Genomic DNA, 18,085 nt, shown 5'->3' on the forward strand with positions numbered 1-18,085 from the left:
CAGATCCGAACCGGCGAATCCCGGGCCGCTGAGAAGCAGAACGTGCGCACTTAACCGCTGTGCCACTGGGCTGGCCCCATAGTTGTGTATTTTCAGTTGTGGATCCTTCTGGTTGTGGCATGTGGGATGCCGCCTCAGCATGTCTTGATGAGCAGTGCCATGTCCGTGCCCAGGATTCGAACCGGTGAAACCTTGGGCCGCCGAAGCAGAGCGTGCAAACTTAACCACTCGGCCACAGGACTGGCCCCCACCACAGCTTCTAATGTTGCTCAATTAGGTAGAATGGTTTCTGTAGTCTCCCTGACTCCCCATCTCTCCGTCTCTCTTCTATTCCTAGTTTAATAAGCTATCGAATTGAATCTAATGGGTCTCTTCCTATCTACTGATACGTCTAGTTTTAGACACATTTGGGTCTCGTTGTTTACTCCCTTAGACCTGCGGCTGAGCTTAGTTTATGCTAGGTGTGCTAGGGCTGAACTCCTACCTAGAAATCTTATGAGGATGGTCTTGCACCCACAGATTCCTATTCCTTAGCCCTGGGATCTCTTGGATGAAGACTGCCTCCTGGGCTTCCTCTCCAGGTCCCAGGTTCCATCTGCCCCATTGGGTTTCCTGTCCCAGTCTGCAGTGGGGGCTGTCCCAGTCAAATGGGGGGGGGGGGGGGAGTAAATTCCCAGGTGTGGCAGCCATCAGTTGCAGCACCTTCAGCCTCTGCAGCACTGGAGTGGATGCCACTGTCTTTCTGGGCAGCCTCCAGCTAATGACTGGGCACAGCTGGGGCACTAGAGCCTGGCCATTTCTGCCCAGCTGGGGCTCTTCTATGGGCAGTCTGCACCTGAGCTCCCTGTTGGCTGACTGAGACTTTCACAGAGCAGCACTGCGATGTGAGGCTTTTCTCACCCAGCCCTCCTTCCCTTCTCCTCTGTCCCCATACATGTCAGATCTGCAATGGAATCCAAAGGCTTTCCCTGCCCAATCCTGCTTCCTCTCCTTTTATCTTTCACAGGCATTTCCTCCAATAAATCTCTTGCACTTCTAACTCCATCTTGGTGGTGGCGGCTTTCTAGGGGACCCAACTGATACGCAGGCCCTGGTTCCTCCGGCTGCCAGATCCCTTACCCCTGGGGATGAGTTCCCTCTCCATCCCCCATCTTGTGCATGCTCTCTCCTCTCCTCCCTCTGTCCAGGGCCTTACACAGTGCCTGGCACATAGTAGACACTCAGTAACTGTTTTTGAATGAACACAGAATGTTCTGGAGCTAGGCACTGCCTGCACCATTCTCCTGGCACAGAGAGCTTCAGAGAGCCCTCTGGGTGGGACCAGGAAGGCTATCCCCAAAGAGCAGAGGGAGGGGACCCTCTGGGCAGTGGGAGGAAGGCCGTGAGGGAGGCTTTGGGGGAGCCAAGAGTCTCCCAGGGCCAGAGGAGGCACTCTCCACGTTGCCGGCACATTAGGTTCTTATCGTTCCCCGGGATGGAAATCAAGAGAGACAACAAACGGGAGTAGAAAAGTAAAAGTTGATTAGCTTGTGCACAGGAGAGGCACAAGGGAGTTGGTGTGGAAAGGAAAGGGTCAGGTGACCAGCTCGTTAGGTAAGAGGATTGTGGGGCTTTTATTAGGCAAAAGCTGGGGAGGAGTGACTTGTCATGGCCTGTAGCGGTGGGGTTGTGCTTGTGCCTGTGTTGTCATGTAGCATGCTACTGCATGTGATGCATGTGTCATTAGCATGCTAGATTTCCACCCCTGGGTGTGATGCTTACTATGCTAATGGGGCTAGGGTCACCTGCAGTGGACGTCTGGGTGCTAGGGCACATGGGTAAACCCAGGGAGGTCTGGAGGCTGCAGAATGTGGATCTTGGTGGGCTCTATCTGATTCTCCTAGCTTGCCAATTGGTTAGGGGCCTTATCTTGTTAGGCCAGGGGCCTTGCAGATGGCCCTGTCTCTTCCTGTCTCACCTACATGCCAGGGGAAGTCTGACCTGGCTTCTTCCCTGTTCTGTTGTATGACTCCCCACAAGTCACTTCTCTTTTGGGGCCTCAATGGGATGAGCAGCCCTACCCTGCCTGTCTCCTTAGGGAGGGGCAGGGGTTGTAAGCATGAAATGAGGTCATGGCTGGGAAAATGTGAACAGGAAAGGGCGAGGTACACAGGTCTTGGGCCTGGGGTCAGGGTGTGGAGGAGAGCAAAGAGGTAGGAAGAGAAACGCATGAGGAGAGGAACAAAGAAAAAAGAATGAGAGATAGAGAAAGAGGGAATGAATGAGAGGGAGAAGAGGAAAGGAGGAGAGAAACCAAAAAACACAAAGAGACAGAAAGACAGAGGAAAACTGAGAGAGAGGGAGAGAAAAGGAAGAGAAATTAAGAGAGAAATGGGAAAAAGAGGGAAGGAGAGAGTGGGAAGAGAGCACAGAGAGAAACCCATAGAGATGGAAAGGCAGAAAAAACGAGACAGAGAAATAGGGAGGGAGGTAGGCAGAGAGAGATTGAGAGAGAGAGAGTAAAACAGGGAAGGGCAGTGAAAAACTGTAGAGAGAGACAGAGAAAGAAATGGGGCAAGAAAATAAAATGAAGAGTTAGAGTCAGAGAGAGAGAGGGAGGGATGGAAGACGATGAGGATCAAGGCTGCCCCAGGGCGAGAAGGCCAAGGTGTCCTGCCCTACGTATCCATCTGTGTCATCCTCCTGGAAGCTTAGGACATCCTGACCTGACTCGTATCCAAAGTTATAGGACCACCCAATAACCAGACCCCCACCTGCACTGATACCACTTTAATGACTTTTTTTACATAATCTTTCCTTTGTCTTATAAAGAAATAACTCACATACCTATGCCTTATAAGTTTAACCCTAACCCTCAACCCATTGCAGCTCTTCACTGCCCAAGAGTCCTGTACTCATGCTATTCCACGCTATTCTCTGAATAAAGGAGCACCACTGCCAGACCTTGAGAGTCCAAGAAATCTTTCTTTCGACTCCTCGACTCACCAGGTCCTCATCATTTCTTCTGGTGGCCCATATGGGGATCTTGCTTCATTGGCTTGTGAGCTTAAGTTCTGGTAAGTGCACTTTTCTTCCTTGTGCCTTCCTCTTTTTCAAGGATGGATCTAAATTCACTTCTCTTTCTGGAACCTTCTCGGACAGCTGTATGAATCCAGGTTTGCTGCCCATGGCTACTCTATGGGGCAAATCATGGCATTCAGCCTGAAAAGAATCAGTACCTTAAGCCTGAGGGTGATGAAGAATGAATTAATCCATTCCTTCCTAATCCTATCTCTAATATATAAATTTTACATGGGCAGTGGTTGACCACTTAAGTCATTAGGACGGTCACCAATCTCCAAGACTCCTGTGGCAGGTTTCTTTTCCTAAGGCTGGATTGGTATCCCTCCCTATGGCTCCTGACCACACTCCAAACCACGGGAAAATCCCAAGTGGGCCTCTGGTTCAAGGAAAGTACCAAACTCTAACCTTTGGTTTAGTATGGGAACACATTCTTGGGAGAACCGCTCCAGGACACAATTGGATAGAAGTCCCCTGGACCGGTGGAAAATTCTTCTCTGTTTATCTCTATTCTTTTCTCTCTGGGATCATTCACCAGGCACCTATTACTGCCAGGCATAGTAGGGAAGATATACAAGGGATGCAATGCAGGGGGAAGCCCCCATCACCCCTTCCTACAGGAACCCCACAGGAGGAACAACGGGTAGGATGCTGCCCTAGGTTCAGGAGCGATTTTCAAGGTAATGGACCCTTTTCTTTCATCTCTCTTAGAGTTACAGAGGCCATTTTGGTCTCCTTTTGAGCTTTTCCACTGAGAAACAAAGAAATCTTTAAAGAGTCAAAGGCTCCACCCCTTGGAGCCCCCACTTTGGTTTCTGGGCCTGATCACTCCAGTGACCTCAAGTGGGGTGCCCTCTCTTGGCGGTTGAGTTGTTGAGTATTTTAGTCACCTACTGAGTCGGTTATGAGGATAGGAGACCTGTGATTCATTCTGTGAACAGTCCTGCTGGGGTTGTGTGTCCCAGCATGGAACTGTTGTGTAACTCTTACCTTGATAACCATTGGGGAGAGGCCATGAGGGCAAGGCCTGATCTCTTCCTTTCTTTGTCTGTTTCATTCATCACCTCCTCTGTTGTCACCAAGTCAAGGTTAAGTTCAGGCTGGACCTGAGCAGAACCTGGACTTTCTGTAAGTTTGAAAACTTGAAAAGCTTTGGCCAGGGACTTAACTCTCAACCCTGGCACTGGGAGACCCAGTCCCCAGCCAGCTCCAGGCCTTTGCCTCCTGCATCCCTGGCTTGCCTTGTGCTGGCTCAGGGACTAGATGCCCAGGCGGGGTGGGACTTGACTAAATCTTATAACTATGTTGACACCTGCAGTCGGGCTCTGCACCCTTTCTCCAGCCACAGTCAGTTAGACACTGGCTTTACCACCGTGGGGAATGCCCCAAGCATCCCCAGAGACTCACCTCTTGGGTGCATTTTAATTAATTGGAAACACTTTCAATTGGATGGGTTATGCCCCAGAAACTCCATCTGGGAGAAAACTTGAGGGGTTTCTCTGTGCCTTTGTGATATAGTTAAACAGGCAGATCAACCCATAATGTCATTTGAGTTAAAACCTAGTTCCTGAGAAACCAAGAGCAACTGTCCTTGGAAAATCCTTGTAAGACTGGAAAAGCAGCTGTAGAGGCAGTTCAGGTTCCACCCACTTCCCTTATCTCAAAGAGCATGCAAATCCTCTGGGGACTATCTAGCCCATCACTGATTTCTAAGACCGAGGGAAAAAAAGGGAAAAAGGAAAAAATGGCCATAATTGTGCCCTTGCCAAAAAATCTAGCATCTTGAGTGTCTTCTCCACAAGTATTGGTAAAAAGGCTTAAAACAAAATTTGTATTCATAATTAGGGAGCTTTATATTACTGTACCTGATTCATGGCAGTAATTTTAAAACAACAGTAGTGGAGATTCTGTGTATGTGTGTTCATGTATGTTATATGTGTGTGGTATTTTGCCTCTGAATGGTATGACCAAAACTAAGCGCTCTGTTTAATTGCCTTAAAGTAAGCGCTTACATAAATTCTAAATGTAGTAGAAATTAACCCAATGTCTTTCAAGTTAACATGATAATCAGTTAACCCTTGGTAAATGAAAGCTTGTTTTAAGTTTGTTGGTTTGATTGAAATAGGCATGTTGTCAGAGTTGTCGGTATTTGGATATGATGCAGGCATGCAACTTGGGTTGACTAGTCAAATAAGCTCACGTTGTCAGAAATTCATCAGCAAAATAATAACTTTAAATGATGGCTAATTTTGTCTAACGTCTCATGAAGTTTTCGTGGGTAATATGAACATAATTGTTGGAAACAAATAATTTAGATAGATGAAAATGGGTAAGAGTCTGTGGGTACAATAACTGTTTTATGGTCTGTATACTTGGGGGAAAAAAATAGCTTCCAAATTCTTTTTGGTAACAATCTTGAATTTTGCCAAGTTAAGTTAAATGATAAAAATCTGTTGAGTATCTGGGCCATTTTTGGATAGAATGGAACACCAAAACATTATTGCTGAACACGTCTAGGTTATCTGCTTTTGGCTTCTTATTGCAGAGAGGCTAAAGGATGTTTGAGTCTATTAGTAAACATAACTGTGTTTTACTACTGTGAAGTAGCATGTTTCTAGAAATTATGAAAAGTGTTTAGGATGCTGATATAAAAGACAGTTCATAATTGCTTAGTTTTTCAGTTTTTAATAGGTCTGTTAAGGGTCAAAAATTTTAGGGGCCAGCCTGGTGGCACAGTGGTTAAGTTTGCGCGTTCCGCTTCGGCGGCCCGGGGTTCGCCGGTTTGGATCCCAGGTGCGGACAAGGCACCGCTTGGCACACCATGCTGTGGAAGGCGTCCCACATAGAAAGTAGAGGAAGATGGGCACGGATGTTAGCTCAGGGCCAGTCTTCCTCAGCAAAAAGAGGAGGATTGACAGTAGATGTTAGCTCAGGGCTAATCTTCCTCAAAAAAAATTTTTTTTAAATTAATATATGTAGTTAAAGCTATTGGAAATTAATAAGGAAAACAGCTCTGTATACAAGGAAATTAAAATGTATGTTTTCAGTAAAGAAGGTATAAAGAATGGAAGTGTTCTTGTTTGTTGGGTTAAGAAAGATAAATCTGTCCTAAAGTACTAGAAGGGGATAGAGCAAGCATGGGACAAATTCTGAATGTAAAAAGAAAGTTGTAGAAGGTTTTTTTTAAAAAAAGATTTTATTTTTCCTTTTTCTCCCCAAACTCCCTGGTACAGAGTTGCGTATTTTCAGTTGTGGGTCCTTCTAGTTGTGGCATGTGGGATGCCGCCTCAGCATGGCTTGATGAGTGGTGCCATGTCAGCACCCAGGATCAGAACCGGCAAAACCCTGGGCCTCTGCAGCGGAGCACACGAACTTAACCACTCAGCCATGGGGCTGGCCCCAGAAGGTTTGTGAAAGAAATTCAAAAAGGAGTTTTATGCTGGTCAATTAGACTAAGATTAAAGTAAGTCCAATTAAGTAAATGAGTTTTAATGTTAAAATAAGCTGGTGCAAAAATTAAAATTGGGTTTTCTCTCAAAGGATAATTTTCTTGAACTTTTGGCCTGCTCTAAGTCTAGCTAAAAGACAGACAATCTATGTTTTGCTAAAATAACTTCCTGTGTTCAGAAGGACTGAGGTCTCTGAAGATTTTTTTGACTGTTTCTGTTGTCACTTTGAATAGATACCCGAGCATTGTTTTGCAGTGAGCATTGTTTCCTATATGAAGAAGTGTTTTAAAATCTTTTGATATTTTTGACAAGCTTCTCAGTCAAAAAAAAATTCAAATCCTGGGGTCGGCCCCGTGGCTGAGTGATTAAGTTCACGTGCTCCGCTTCAGCAGCCCGGGATTTTGTTGGTTCAGATCCCGGGTGCAGACATGGCACCGCTCATCAGGCCGTGCTGAGGTGGCATCCCACATAGCACAACCAGAGGCACTCACAACTAGAACATACAACTATGTACTGGGGGGCTTTGGAGAGAGGGAAAAAAAATTCAAATCCTGAATGAAGGCTTTCTTTTGACCTGGTAGAAGGAAGAAAATATCTATGAGGATTTTTTCAGAGATCCCCTGAGACTTCTCAAAGAAATTTGCTCTCTCTTCCTCTAAGAAGAAGATACTAAACTTATTAGACTTATTTGGTCTGTTAAATTACATGGGAAGCATTGTCAAATAAGTGATGATAAACTTTCTTAGGTGGTATTACATGGGTGAATGTCATTGATATAAATGTTTTAAAATTATATAGCATTCCTAAAATTCTGATCTGTCCTGTTGTCTGCCATAATTCTAGTTATTATCTTGATGTTGCAAAAGTAGCCAACTTTATTTGTTAATTGCCCTTTTGAGTCTTGTGTCATTTGCAGATAGTTGCTGTTTTACTCTGATGCTTTTTGCTTTCGCATATGTTTCGTCTTCAGAGAAATCCCTGGAAAGGATTCTAACACAGGATTCCAGAATACAGGTTTCTGATAAACTTTCAGATTGTAAAACTGAACTGGGTAAGAAATTACAGAAATCTACAGAGAAACTGATGACCTCATAAAACTGCTAACAGAAGATTAAGATCAAGAATCTATTATACAGGTCTGTATGAACCGATGAGGATGGTCATAATTTTTATGACTTTTTTTTTAAAGATTTTATTTGTTTTTTTCTCCCCAAAGCCCCCAGTACATAGTTGTATATTCTTCGTTGTGGGTCCTTCTAGTTGTGGCATGTGGGACGCTGCCTCAGCGTGGTTTGATGAGCAGTGCCGTGTCCACGCCCAGGATTCGAACCAACGAAACACTGGGCCGCCTGCAGGGGAGCGCGTGAACTTAACCACTCGGCCACGGGGCCAGCCCCTAATTTTTATGACTTTTGTTTGAAATATTATTGAGGGGCCAGTGCCATGGCCAAGTAGTTAAGTTCGAGCGCTCCAGTTCAGTGGCCCAGGGTTTCACTGGTTCGAATCCTGGGCATGGATATGGCACCGCTCATCAGGCCATGCTGAGGCGGCATCCCACATGCCACAACTAGAGGGACCCACAACTAAAAATACACAACTATGTACCGGGGGCCTTTGGGGAGAAAAAGGAAAAAGAAACCCAATTTGCTTGGGACTGACTGGGCTAGACGGCCCAGCATATGTTGGTTAGCCCCTAACGGCACTCAGTGGCTATGTGGCTCCAACTTATGGCCTTGGCTGCCACCTGGATGGATTGGACGATGCACCCTAGGCTTCATCTGGATGCAAGGTAGAACTACATTTACTATATCTCCTCCTGCTAACCTACCCAACATATAACAATGCTGGACCTGTTCTGTCTTCTACTAGTACGATCACCTTGCCTCAATTTCCCTTCCCCAATTAGGAATCAAAAGTGTAATCTGGCACATGGAAGCCCTAAACTAATTTCCTATCTGATGAGTTACCAAATTAAATCTATGTCTGACCCTACCTTATCCCTAAATGATTGGTTGGACTCCTGGTCAGGTACAGGTCTCTGGACTACTATCAAAGCTTTATTCATTGGTTTAATCATATTGCTAGTATTTCTTATTATAATTTGTTGTCTGTTTCGTTGTTTGTCTTCCACATGTCAACAAAATTTTGCCTCCTGGACCACTTCTCATCGAATGATTCTCTCATCTCCAGAGGATCTGTACACCTTGTCAGCCTAGGACTCCGAGGGTGCAAACTTCTGGTCCGCTGAACTTCCTGCCTGTACCCTTATGGCCTCATTTATTTTATTTTATTTATTTTACTTTATTTTATTTTTAATTTATTAATTTAATTTAATTTATTATTTTTTTGAGGAAGATTAGCCCTGAACTAACATCTACTGCCAATCCTCCCTTTTTTCCCTTTTTTTTGCTGAGGAAGACTGGCCCTGAGCTAACATCCGTGCCCCTCTTCCTCTACTTTACATGTGGGACGCCTACCACAGCATGGTTTGACAAGCAGTGCCATGTCCGCACCAGGGATCTGAACTGGTGAACCCCAGGCCGCTGAAGCAGAACGTGCGAACTTAATGACTGTGCCACTGGGCTGGCCCCTTTGGCCCCATTTAGGGACAGCTCTATGACCTTGTACAGCCAGAAGTAGTTATAGAAGATTGACCATCATCCATATCCCCAAAAGATTTCGAGGCCAAATGGGTTCTGGGGGGATTTTATGATGTGGATCAAGACTGCCCCAGGGAGAGAAGCCCAAGGCGTCCTGCCCAACATACCGATCTATATCATCCTCTGGGAAGCATAAGACGTCCTGACCTGATTCGACCTGATTCATATCCAAAGTTATAGGACCACCCAATAACCAGACCCCCACCTGCACTGATACCATTTTAATGACTTTTTTACATGATCTTTCCTTTGTCTTATAAAGAAATAACTCGCATACCTATGCCTCATAAGTTTAGCCCTAACCCTCAACCCATTGCAGCTCTTCACTGCCCGTGGGTCCCGTCCCCATGCTATTCTCTGAATAAAGGAGCACTGCTACCAGACCTTGAGAGTCCAAGAAATCTTTCTTTCAACTCCTCAACTCACCAAGCCTGCATCAGAAGAGACAGGAAGAAATTATGAGAATCAGAGTCAGAGAGGGAAAGAGACCAGGAGACAGAGGGAAGAGACAGAAGCCAAAAGGAGGCAAGAGTGATGGGGCTGATGGAGGGAGACACAGATAGACAATTAGACAGGGTGGGAGAGGGAATGCTTTCTCCCAGGGACCTCCACCCTTCCTCCCCACTGGCACCCACTGTGCACCCTGCCCAGCCCCAGACGGGTGGGGACCAGAGGAGAGCCTCAGCCCCTCTTCTGTCTGCAGGGCCCAGATGGTCCTGTCCTGTCCTACTGGTTTGGCTCCTGCCATCCTCCCTCCAAGACCTCTGAGGGCCACCCGGTGGGAGGCAGGGCTCCAGAGTCTGCCTTATAGGCTGGCTGACGTGGCCACTGGGTGAAATCTGAAAGGAACTCAGTGACACTCTCTTTAGAGGCCTGCACAGGCCCCAGCCTGCCTTCCTTTGTGGCCCAGACAGGACAAGAGCTCAAAGGTCAACTGCACTGTACCTCTCACTGTACCAGCCCAGAAAGGGGCAGGTCACACTGTCAGGCAATGGTCTAGCCAGGACGAGCTATCGCAGATGCTGCAGTCTGAAGACTTTGGGACTTGCTTTCTCCTGGGTAAACTGCTTCCTGCCCAGGGATGTCTTGAACCTTTAGTGACAATGTTTTGGACGCCAGACACTGTGCCAAGAGTCTTGCCCAATGACAAGAGATTTTAACAGTGAGCTATATGGAGTAACTTTTCAGGTTCAGAACTGATTTGGCTTGAACTAAAAGGCCTAATTTATGGCCTGTCAAACATACATTGTACATCTGCTTTAACCATTACAGTGAAGAATGCACTCTCTTAAAATAAGAATGCATACTTCCCCTCATACGCCATATTGGCAAGCTGGATTAGTCCCTTTCTTGACATCAAGGTCATGTTGACCTGCTAATTTGCAACTAAATATTTCTTAGATACTTTGAAGAAAATGTATCCTGGGTGTGTTTAACGTATGTTCTTTGTTCCAAAAAGATGTAAGACTGTACCAAAAACTATGCTTCTCCAGAACACTTTCTAAGGTCTTCCCGGGTTATAATTCTCACTCTGGCTCAAGTAAGACTCACCTTATTTCTCTTCTCTATAGAATAGTTATTGGTTATTTTACATTGACACCAACATCCTGTGACATGACTGCCATGATTATGCCCATTATACAGATGAGAAAACTGAGGCTCAGAGAAGTTAAGACGTCTAAGCATGAGGTCACACAGTACTGGGACCCAAGATAGGTCTGTCTGACCTTGAAAGTTGGGTTCCTGCCGTGGCATCTCCCACCTCCCCGCATTCTGGGCAGGGAAGGGCTCTGTACTATGGAAGAGGGAGGGGCAGAGGTTAGTGGTCTTTCCTACAACTGGGGAAAGTTATCAGAATGATGGTCTCCAAATATCAGAATTCTTCTGAGAGAGACCCATTTGTGTTCAGTTGCGTCCCTGCCTTTGGGGATCCCAGGTCTCCCTACTCTTCCTGCCCCTACTTGCTCTACTCCACACCCACTTTCCCAACCTCTAGAGAGAAAGAGTTCGGCTCCCAGGTTACCCCACCCTCTCTTTCTCTTCTCTTCGTTATCCCCAGCTGCGACCTCTTGGGCCACAGGCCCAGGCTGATTCTGAAGCCACAGAGATGGGCCTGCACACGCTGCAGCGCCCTTCTCCCTCCTCTGCAGAGTGGGCCCCCCTTCTCCAGCTTTGCCTCACGGGGGCTCATCCTCCTGGAAGAGACTCGGATGGAGATTTCGGAGGGTCGTGAGGGAGCGGTAGGCTGGCGGGCAGATGGACAGACAGACAGAGTCACTGTTCTGGCCAGCTCTGACCTCCTAGCAAAGTCCCCCAAGAGCTGCACTCCCAGCCTCTAACATCTCCCCAGCTGAGGCATGAGTGTCACCGGAGGTTTCTCACGCTCGCTGACCCTTGATTTCTTCATCTGCACCATGGGCGGCTTCCCAGGATGGCTGGAAGCTGAACGATACATCGACTTTGACACACAGAAATGTGCTGAGTGCAGCCCCTCCCTGATGGAGAGACCACCCCTGTCTCTTGGAGGAACACATGATGCCTGCTGTGCCCCCCAGGTGTCTATAGTCCAGGGATGGAGGTGGCCTGCTCTGGCTGTGTCTCCACCATCTATCACACCAGGAGGGTTGCTGCTATGCTTGGAGTCCCAGGAAGTGGAGCGCCCTGCAGCACTGTCCCCTGCATATGCTGAAAGCCTTTTTAAGAAGCAGGACTCAGGGGCCAGCCCAGTGGTGCAGCGGCTAAGTTCACACGTTCCGCTTTGGCGGCCCAGGATTCACTGGTTCAGATCCCGGGTGCGGATGCTGTGGCAGCATCCCACATAGAAAGTAGAGGAAGATGGGCACGGATGTTAGCTCAGGGCCAGTATTCCTCAGCAAAAAGAGGAGGATTGGCAGAGATGTTAGCTCAGGGCTAATCTTCCTTTAAAAAAAAAAAAAGAGGCAGGACTCAGGGGAGCACCCGAGGTGGCCAGAAGCCTCAGGAGCTCCCAGGGGTGTGGCCACACAGCCCCAGCCCTGTTCTCACCTCTTTTACCCAGCTCAGGTAGACGCCCATGGCCCGCTGCTGGCTTCAAGGAGGTGGGTGTGGCAGCCACTGCTGGGGTAGGGGGATGAGGATGAGTTCTGGGAGCCTCCTCTGAGCCCCTGGACCCTCTTCCCTCCCCTGGGAGACACAGATATCCCCCCAGCTCCCACTCCTAGAGCCCAGGGCTTTGGCTCCCACAGGCCCTGTCCAGGCGGGGTGGCAGAAGGTGACTGGATGGCTTTGAGTAAGACAGGGTGAGTAGGGGCGTGGGCCTTGGCAAGTGCACTCCTCCTTGGCCAATCAGCGGGCAGCCCAGCCGGTGGATTCAGTTACAAGCCCGAGATCACCCCATACTCCAGCCTCTTAATCACTCCTCCCAAAGCTCCATTCATTGGCCCTGCCGCACTGGGTCTGCTGGGCACTACTTCCTCTCAGCTGCTGAACTGCTGCCTTGGGTAGGGATCCTGGGGCCTTTGTCTGACTGGGCTGGGCAGGGTGGAATGGGGGTTCTGGTGGTGCTGTTGGGGATGCTGAGCATCCAGGAGGTGGCTCTGAGGGGCTCCCCTGCCCTCCATTGGGACAGCACCTCCTGCCACTTGGCCAGGCCCATCCCCGGCAGCTTCTTGGGGTCCCTGAGCTTCCTGGGCAAGGATGCGCATGGACTGGCCCTGTTCCACGCCCACTGGGATGAGCAGGGGAGGCTGCAGGAGTGTAGCCGGCAGGATGAGCCGGCGCTCACGGCAGCCTTCAGTGCCCTCTGTGCTGGTGAGATCACCCGGGGCTCCTTCATCCACACCCCTGGACCTGAGCTGCAGAGAGCCCTGGCCACCCTTCAGAGTCAGTGGGAGACCTGCCAGGGGTCTGAGGAGAGTCCACCAGGGGCCAGGCAGAAGCGAGCAGCAGGGCAGAGTGGAGCGCCTGTCGTGGGGCACCAGCGGGTGAAGAGAGGCTGGACCATGCCTGGCACGCTGTGGTGTGGAGTTGGGGCCTCTGCCAGGAACTCCTCGGAGCTGGGTGAGCCATGGGAGTGTGGGCTGGGGGGCTGAGCTGGTGGGAGTGCAGACTTTTGCCCTGGCACGCACCCTCCCAGGTTGTGTGTCCTTGAGGGAGTGACAACCACTCTGAACCTCAATTTCCTTATTTGTACAATGGGGGTGGGCATAAGTCTCATTATGGGATGCTTAAATGAGGTCATAGATGGGAAAGGCCCTACTCAAACCGAGGGAGGGGACAGGCTGGGGTGTGTTCAAGGTTGGCAGAGCCAAAAACTCGCTACCCACTAGGCTTTATGGGCACAGCATGCCCAGTGGAGGGAACACTGAGACCCAAAGGGCTGGGTTCAAATTCCACTTCAGCACGTCCAAGCTCTCTGAACCTCCTTTCATCACCTATACAATGGAAGTGACACCTCCCTCACAGCGCTGCTCTGAACTTGGGTGTGGGAAGTGCTGGGCACTTGGGAAATGCTCAGTAAAAGGGCACTACTGCTCAGTGGTGAGAAACACGGATGGCTTTTTTGCACTCTTAGTACAGCTGTCTGTGTATATGCTTGGAGGGTTGGGGGAGGACTTGGCACCTAAGTGGCAGCAGGTTGGCACCGTGGCAATGCCTTATTGTGTTGGCAAGAAAGGTTGCACCTTGTCTGTCTGCCATTCCATTTCACATACATTCATCGCTTTGCAGTCTTATTTGGCGCGTGAGCTTGGGAATACTGGAGGCAGACTCCGGTTCCCCCAAGGAAGACCTTTCCATGGGCAAGGGCTTCTGGAGGAGGGGGTGCCTGGCACTTGGAGTTGTCTAGCAGAGGCTGCGCCTGGGTGCTCTCTTCAAGCTGTGAAACTCCCACAGAGAAGAATGACTGGCCTGAGGTCACCCAGGGCATTTGTGTCAGGGCTGGGGCGAGAACCAGGTCTCTGATCCCGATACCAGGTGGGCATAGCTGGCGGGTGGTGCCCAGGACCCTGCTGAGTTGTGCCCCCTCTGCTCCCTGCAGGGGTCTTCCAGGGCCTTGATCTCTGCTGCCGGGAACACGACGGCTGCCCACAGACTGTCTCGCCCTTTCAGTACAACTATGGCATCCGAAACTACCGATTCCACACCATCTCCCACTGCGACTGTGATGCCAGGTTGGCGGTGGGCAGGGGGTGCTGGGGGTTTAGGCATGAGGCAGAGTTACCCAGTTCCTGGGTGCAGAGGCGGGAATTCCAGAGAATTCTAAAGGACCAGCCAGCCTGGATCCCACTCTGCAGGTGGGAAAGCTGAGGCTTGAGAGGAGAAGGGACTCTTGGACCCCAAACCACCTGGCTGGTAGTGACTGGGTGGACTGGGGGAGGAGCTGGGTGGCCTTCTGTGGTCCGGGGACCTGAGTGCTGGCTCTCGGGCAGGTTCCAGCAATGCCTTCAGAATCAGCGAGACTCCATCTCTGACGTTGTGGGCGTGGCCTTCTTTAACGTGCTGGAAACGCCCTGCTTCGTTCTGGAGGAGCAGGAGGCGTGTGTGGCATGGTACTGGTGGGGTGGGTAAGTGGCTGCCCCCTTCAAGACCCTTCCCCACCAGAGGGGAAGCCTGTGTTCCAAGCCTGGGGAGGGAGACCTGTCTGTATGTCTGTCCTCCAGGGAATGTTGCCTCGTCCTCTGCGTCCTCTCCTCAGGGCAAGGACCAGGATGCGTGTCCTCCCTGGGTGCCCTGCACGAATCAGCGGGATGAGGGATGGGAGTGGCAGAGCCTTGGTCTCCATGAAGAAGAACTCAGGGGCTTCTGGGACCAGGGATTCTGGGTTACCAGTTGCCACCCATTGCCACCTCCCAGGTGTAGAACATATGGCTCCCTACCCGTCGCCCGCCTCCAGCCCAGGACCCTCTACAATGCCTCCTGGAGCTCCCCAGCCACCCAGCTGACTCCCAGCCCCCAGAACCCAGCTCCCAGCAAGCGTCCATGGAAGCAGCACCCTCGGAAGCGGCCACCACAGTGGAAAGAGTCCAAAAACCCCAGCAAAGCCAACACCACAGCCCTCCAGGGCCCCATGACCTCCCCTAGGCCTGATATGGCCCCCACTGGGGGCCCCCATCCAGGCCTCCAGGGGCCATGGGGTGGCCTAAAACCTCAGGGTGAGCTCAGAACCTAACCTTAGCGGTCCCTGATGTGAGGAGGCGTCCCTGCCTCTGTGAGGGGTGAGGGTGGGGGGCGTGCATTCCTTCCCTTCTTGCTCTGAACTCCTCCTGGAGCTTCCCAACTTCTCTCATCAAATCGTGCTACAGTTCAAAGGATTTTCATAAGCCCCAAATTTGACTATGTCACTCCCCACTGAGCCCCCACTATGGCTCCTCTTACCTCAGCAGACATTGCCCCAACACCCAGGGAGCCTCAGGTGCTGGTCCCAAAGGCCCTACTCCCCAGTTTCACAAACTTCATTTGGTTCCTCAAAAGCAGCTTGTTCTCTCCCACTTCTGGGCCTTTACACATGCTGTTCCTTCTGCCTGGAGCACTCTCCCCTCCTCTTCCTCTCTCCCAGCCTCCGCTTAGCAACAACTGCCTCCAGGAAGCCTTTCCTGACCACTCTCCACACTCTGGGCATCCCCCATGGCAGTACAGCCATGTGTGTGTGTGTGTGTCAGTGTGACTCCCACGTGTACATACTGAGGGCATGAATAGCACGAGTTGGAGGGAGACTTTGCATGTGTGAGTGAGCACGGATGCCAGCGTTTCTTCTGAATGGCAGTGGGCACATCAGTGGGGCCTCCCTGGGGGACTGGGCTCCCTTCACCACCACACCTGCCCCCAGGTGCCCGCTGGGCCTGCCGCAGCTTCCGCCGCCTAGAACAGTGTGAACACCAGATCAGGCCTCAAGAGACCAAGTTCCAGCTGCTCAATAGTGCCCACGAGCCCCTCTTCCACTGCAATTGCACACGCCGGTGAGGCCCATTTGTACCCTCAGGGGTGGGCTGCCTGTTGCCAGGCACTGGGGAGGGCCACTTGGCTGGCAAGGCCCTGCCCTAGCCTGAGCCTACCTCTACCCTCAGTCTGGCACGCTTCCTGAGACTCCACAGCCCACTTGTTGGCACCCACATGCTTTGGGAGTTGCTGGGCATGACCTGCTTCAAGCTGGTCCCTCCACTGGACTGCGCTGAGGGCAAAGGGTAAGCAGAGCCAGGAGGGGTGGGGGATTTTCCCAAGGGGTGGGTTGCCTATACCCTCTTTGTGCGCCTGGCCCAAGGAGTGGGGGAAAGGGTTGGGGACCTCTGAGCTCCACTGTCATCATCCCCTACCCTCTGGTGCCCTGGGTTCAGCTCTGCAATTGGCCCATGTGAGTAGCATATTGACTCTGTCATTTACTTCCGAGGTGACGTTGCAAGTTGAGTCACCTCGCCACAACACCATTTCCCCATCTGTGAAATGGTTGTAGAAGCCCAGGAAATGGTGTGTGTGATGCATGTAGCCCAAGGCCTGCCGGGCAAGTGGCAGTTGCTTAACTCCTCCTAATCCACAATCTCACTTCCATTCCGATTCTCAAAGTCAGCCCCTTGTTACTTTTCCTATTTCACAGGTGAGGAAACTGAGGCCCAGACTGACTCAAGTTTCCGTAGCCAGCTAGTGGTTTATTCTTCCCCCTTCTAGGTGTATCCCACCCCTCCCCAGCCCCAGCCCTGCTCCTCTCTGGGCCTTGACCCCGCTGTCTGCAGACTAGGGTGGGATCCTTGGCAGCGACAACTGCCTGCCCTACTTTTCTCTTCCCACAGCTGTTCTAGAGACCCTAAGGCCATCAAGGTCTCAGCTCGGCACTTGCGGCGACTTCAGCAGAGGCGACTCCAGCTCCAGGGTGCAGGCACAGAAGAGGCACCGGCATGGCTTTCAGAGCACCCAAGGGCCCCCACATCATTCTATGACCGATGCCTGCAGCTGATGCAGGCAGCCCGAGGACCTGGGGGGCAGCAGAAATCTTGGAACCAGTGACCTCAGTTCCAGCTCTCCTGGGCAGCAGACTGGACCTTGCCCTTGGCTTTGCCAGGCCCTCAGGTTGGCCTCTTTTCAGTGTGTTAGACTGAAGCTTGGCACAGGCTCTGTGGACAGCCAGGACACTGGATGGGGAAGGCAGGGGAGCAAGACCCAATGCTGGACCATGTCTCCTGCTGCGCTGGTTGATCTTGGGCTGGTGACACAACCCCCTCTGTGCTTGGATGTGGTGTCCAGCAGGCTCATTCTGATCCCCTGGGCTTAGGCCTTGCCAAGGAACTTCACATCCAGATGGGAGCGGGGAGGGGGTAGCTTACTGCAGCAGCCCAGCAGAAGTACCAGAAGGAGGTACACGTATCTCCATGTTGCAAAATTAATACATGTCTCAAGGACCTGCCCAGGGGAGTCCCAGCGCCTGCCTGCTGAGGCTTGGGGCAGCAGGTGGGGAATGAGGATGTCACAGAAGTGCCGATGTCTGGATCTAGGATGGAGGGGCGCTAGAGGGGCTCCCCACTCCCCTCCTCCTGGGGGATTCCTTCTCTTAACAGCTGCTGTGCCCTTCCTGGCCCATTTTTTTCTGCTCTAAACCTAAATTCTAATCTCTCCCGTGCCTTTGAGCAGGGGACCTCCCTCTCCCACTCTGAGCCCTAGTTTCCTGCTCTGAAAAATGAGCGTGTAAACAGGATCTACCTCATAGGGTTCTTGAGGATTACGTGAACCAACACACGGATAACGCTTAGCACCCAATAAACGTTTCCTCCCTCCAACACACAGCTAAACTGTGCTAGGCATCTGATTTTGAGAGGCTCACATAACCTCTTGGAGGCCTCAGTTTGCTCACCTGTGAAATGGGTCTAAGAATGGCACTGACCTCAACACCACAACTCAGGGTCACGGTACAAATTAAAGGAGATTGCGTGTGTAATGTATACAGCTAGTGCC

General features: G+C 50.7%; 1 protein-coding gene and 1 non-coding gene across 2 annotated transcripts; one reads left to right on the forward strand and one right to left on the reverse strand.

The window, feature by feature from the left end:
- Positions 1-3,281: 3,281 nt before the first annotated feature.
- Positions 3,282-3,420, reverse strand: MIR9014-1 (microRNA mir-9014-1). The gene has a single exon (NR_128026.1). It is a non-coding gene; the product is annotated as a microRNA mir-9014-1 (primary transcript).
- An 8,765-nt stretch (positions 3,421-12,185) lies between these two features.
- Positions 12,186-18,072, forward strand: PLA2G3 (phospholipase A2 group III). The gene is made up of 7 exons (XM_001497343.4): positions 12,186-13,207; positions 14,187-14,319; positions 14,578-14,712; positions 15,002-15,300; positions 15,975-16,104; positions 16,213-16,329; positions 16,930-18,072. Exons 1-7 carry the CDS (start codon positions 12,694-12,696, stop codon positions 17,141-17,143), a joined length of 1,542 nt encoding a protein of 513 aa, XP_001497393.2. The 5' UTR covers positions 12,186-12,693; the 3' UTR covers positions 17,144-18,072.
- The last annotated feature ends 13 nt before the right edge of the window (positions 18,073-18,085 follow it).

This window comes from Equus caballus, chromosome 8 (genome assembly GCF_041296265.1).
Source record: "Equus caballus isolate H_3958 breed thoroughbred chromosome 8, TB-T2T, whole genome shotgun sequence".
Lineage (NCBI taxonomy): Eukaryota > Metazoa > Chordata > Mammalia > Perissodactyla > Equidae > Equus > Equus caballus.